A 5,000-nucleotide genomic window follows, 5' to 3' on the forward strand; every position below is an offset into this window, starting at 1 on the left:
TCTCCCATAGTGTTTTGGAAATGTCCAGTGAAGAGCCCGGGAAGGAAGGAGGTACTCTAAGCTACATGCCCCCTGAGGCTTTTGAATCATCGTATGAACCAACTCGAGCCACTGATATCTACAGGTACAACACAGAGAGACAGCACTCACTGACATCTACAGGTACAACACAGAGAGACAGCAGTCACTGACATCTACAGGTACAACACAGAGAGACAGCACTCACTGACATCTACAGGTACAACGCAGAGAGACAGCACTCACTGACATCTACAGGTACAACGCAGAGAGACAGCACTCACTGACATCTACAGGTACAATGCAGAGAGACAGCACTCACTGACATCTACAGGTACAACGCAGAGAGACAGCACTCACTGACATCTACAGGTACAACACAGAGAGACAGCACTCACTGACATCTACAGGTACAACACAGAGAGACAGCAGTCACTGACATCTACAGGTACAACACAGAGAGACAGCACTCACTGACATCTACAGGTACAACACAGAGAGACAGCACTCACTGACATCTACAGGTACAACACAGAGAGACAGCACTCACTGACATCTACAGGTACAACGCAGAGAGACAGCACTCACTGACATCTACAGGTACAACGCAGAGAGACAGCACTCACTGACATCTACAGGTACAACACAGAGAGACAGCACTCACTGACATCTACAGGTACAACACAGAGAGACAGCACTCACTGACATCTACAGGTACACCACAGAGAGACAGCACTCACTGACATCTACAGGTACACCACAGAGAGACAGCACTCACTGACATCTACAGGTACAACACAGAGAGACAGCACTCACTGACATCTACAGGTACACCACAGAGAGACAGCACTCACTGACATCTACAGGTACAACACAGAGAGACAGCACTCACTGACATCTACAGGTACAACACAGAGAGACAGCACTCACTGACATCTACAGGTACAACACAGAGAGACAGCACTCACTGACATCTACAGGTACAACACAGAGAGACAGCACTCACTGACATCTACAGGTACAACACAGAGAGACAGCACTCACTGACATCTACAGGTACAACACAGAGAGACAGCACTCACTGACATCTACAGGTACAACACAGAGAGACAGCACTCACTGACATCTACAGGTACAACACAGAGAGACAGCACTCACTGACATCTACAGGTACAACACAGAGAGACAGCACTCACTGGCATCTACAGGTACAACACAGAGAGACAGCACTCACTGACATCTACAGGTACAACACAGAGAGACAGCACTCACTGACATCTACAGGTACAACACAGAGAGACAGCACTCACTGACATCTACAGGTACAACACAGAGAGACAGCACTCACTGACATCTACAGGTACAACGCAGAGAGACAGCACTCACTGACATCTACAGGTACAACGCAGAGAGACAGCACTCACTGACATCTACAGGTACAACGCAGAGAGACAGCACTCACCGTCATCTACAACGCAGAGAGACAGCACTCACCGACATCTACAGGTACAACGCAGAGAGACAGCACTCACTGACATCTACAGGTACAACGCAGAGAGACAGCACTCACTGACATCTACAGGTACAACGCAGAGAGACAGCACTCACTGACATCTACAGGTACAACGCAGAGAGACAGCACTCACTGACATCTACAGGTACAACGCAGAGAGACAGCACTCACTGACATCTACAGGTACAACACAGAGAGACAGCACTCACTGACATCTACAGGTACAACACAGAGAGACAGCACTCACTGACATCTACAGGTACAACACAGAGAGACAGCACTCACTGACATCTACAGGTACAACACAGAGAGACAGCACTCACTGACATCTACAGGTACAACACAGAGAGACAGCACTCACTGACATCTACAGGTACAACACAGAGAGACAGCACTCACTGACATCTACAGGTACAACACAGAGAGACAGCACTCACTGACATCTACAGGTACAACACAGAGAGACAGCACTCACTGACATCTACAGGTACAACACAGAGAGACAGCACTCACTGACATCTACAGGTACAACACAGAGAGACAGCACTCACTGACATCTACAGGTACAACACAGAGAGACAGCACTCACTGACATCTACAGGTACACCACAGAGAGACAGCACTCACTGACATCTACAGGTACACCACAGAGAGAGAGCACTCACTGACATCTACAGGTACACCACAGAGAGACAGCACTCACTGACACCTACAGGTACACCACAGAGAGACAGCACTCACTGACATCTACAGGTACAACACAGAGAGACAGCACTCACTGACATCTACAGGTACAACACAGAGATACAGCACTCACTGACATCTACAGGTACAACACAGAGAGACAGCACTCACTGACATCTACAGGTACAACACAGAGAGACAGCACTCACTGACATCTACAGGTACAACACAGAGAGACAGCACTCACTGACATCTACAGGTACAACACAGAGAGACAGCACTCACTGACATCTACAGGTACAACACAGAGAGACAGCACTCACTGACATCTACAGGTACAACACAGAGAGACAGCACTCACTGACATCTACAGGTACAACACAGAGAGACAGCACTCACTGACATCTACAGGTACAACACAGAGAGACAGCACTCACTGACATCTACAGGTACAACACAGAGAGACAGCACTCACTGACATCTACAGGTACAACACAGAGAGACAGCACTCACTGACATCTACAGGTACAACACAGAGAGACAGCACTCACTGACATCTACAGGTACAACACAGAGAGACAGCACTCACTGACATCTACAGGTACAACACAGAGAGACAGCACTCACTGACATCTACAGGTACAACACAGAGAGACAGCACTCACTGACATCTACAGGTCACAACACAGAGAGACAGCACTCACTGACATCTACAGGTACAACGCAGAGAGACAGCACTCACTGACATCTACAGGTACAACGCAGAGAGACAGCACTCACTGACATCTACAGGTACAATGCAGAGAGACAGCACTCACTGACATCTACAGGTACAACGCAGAGAGACAGCACTCACTGACATCTACAGGTACAACGCAGAGAGACAGCACTCACTGACATCTACAGGTACAACATCTACAGGTACAACACAGAGAGACAGCACTCAGAGAGACAGCACTCACTGACATCTACAGGTACAACGCAGAGAGACAGCACTCACTGACATCTACAGGTACAACACAGAGAGACAGCACTCACTGACATCTACAGGTACAACACAGAGAGACAGCACTCACTGACATCTACAGGTACAACACAGAGAGACAGCACTCACTGACATCTACAGGTACAACACAGAGAGACAGCACTCACTGACATCTACAGGTACAACACAGAGAGACAGCACTCACTGACATCTACAGGTACAACACAGAGAGACAGCACTCACTGACATCTACAGGTACAACACAGAGAGACAGCACTCACTGACATCTACAGGTACAACACAGAGAGACAGCACTCACTGACATCTACAGGTACAACACAGAGAGACAGCACTCACTGACATCTACAGGTACAACACAGAGAGACAGCACTCAGAATGCACCGCGGACATTCGATAACTCTCTCTATTTCCTCTGTCTCAGTTACGGCATACTGCTGTGGTCCATCTTCACTGGAAAAGTGCCCTATTATGCAGATAACCCTCGTAAGTGGTAATTCAGTGTCACTGTTAAGCACACACACACATTAACACACACATTAACACACACACACACATTAACACACACACACATTAACACACACACACATTAACACACACATTAAACACACACACACACATTAACACACACACACACATTAACACACACACATTAACACACACATTAAACACACACACACATTAACACACACATTAACACACACACATTAACACACACACATTAACACACACACATTAATACACACATTAACACACACACAGTAACACACACATTAACACACACACACACATTAACACACACATTAACACACACACAGTAACACACACATTAACACACACACAGTAACACACACATTAACACACACACATTAACACACACACATTACACACACACACAAATTAACACACACACACACATTAACACACACACATTAACACACACACAGTACACACACATTAACACACACACACACATTAACACACACACAGTAACACACACACATTAACACACACATTAACACACACATTAACACACACACATTAACACACACATTAAACACACACATTAACACACACATTAACACACACACATTAAGACACACACATTAACACACACATTAACACACACACATTAAACACACACATTAACACACACATTAACACACACACATTAACACACACACATTAACACACACACATTAACACACACACATTAACACACACACACACACATTAACACACACACATTAACACACACACACACACATTAACACACACACATTAACACACACATTAACACACACACAGTAACACACACATTAACACACACACACACACATTAACACACACACAGTAACACACACACAGTAACACACACATTAACACACACATTAACACACACACATTAACACACACATTAACACACACACATTAACACACACATTAACACACACACATTAACACACACACATTAACACACACACAGTAACACACACATTAACACACACACATTAACACACACGTCTTCCTCTCCGTCTCTCCTCCATCTCACCCGTCACTACTCACTATTATTTACACTTTCTTGTTCTCTTACTTCACTCTCCTGTAGATCTCCAGTCCAGTATGGTGAGGTTCCGGGTCCCCTTGGGCGACAGGCCTCCTCTGGAGGCAGTTAGGGACCAGGCTGGTGGGCTGGGGAGATGGTGGACCTCATGGTAATTGCTGGGACCAACAGCCTTCTAATAGACCCCATTTCCTGGGTGAGACTACAGGAAGGTTGTT

The 5,000-nt window shown here is 46.0% G+C and overlaps 1 protein-coding gene and 1 long non-coding RNA gene across 2 annotated transcripts in view; both read left to right on the plus strand.

Annotated features, from left to right (window-relative positions):
* Positions 1-7: 7 nt before the first annotated feature.
* Positions 8-5,000, plus strand: part of LOC121845681 (putative mitogen-activated protein kinase kinase kinase 7-like) — a 6,144-nt gene continuing 1,151 nt past the window's right edge. The window contains exons 1-3 of the mRNA XM_042317453.1: positions 8-124; positions 3,643-3,704; positions 4,828-4,905. Of these exons, the coding sequence (XP_042173387.1) occupies positions 21-124; positions 3,643-3,704; positions 4,828-4,905 (244 nt within the window). The 5' untranslated portion in view covers positions 8-20. The remainder of the gene's footprint in view (positions 125-3,642; positions 3,705-4,827; positions 4,906-5,000) is intronic.
* On the plus strand, positions 350-1,561 carry LOC121845682. Its single transcript, XR_006082687.1, has 2 exons — positions 350-428; positions 1,525-1,561. It is a non-coding gene; the product is annotated as an uncharacterized LOC121845682 (long non-coding RNA).

This window comes from Oncorhynchus tshawytscha, unplaced genomic scaffold (genome assembly GCF_018296145.1).
Source record: "Oncorhynchus tshawytscha isolate Ot180627B unplaced genomic scaffold, Otsh_v2.0 Un_scaffold_5493_pilon_pilon, whole genome shotgun sequence".
Taxonomy (NCBI): Eukaryota; Metazoa; Chordata; class Actinopteri; order Salmoniformes; family Salmonidae; genus Oncorhynchus; species Oncorhynchus tshawytscha.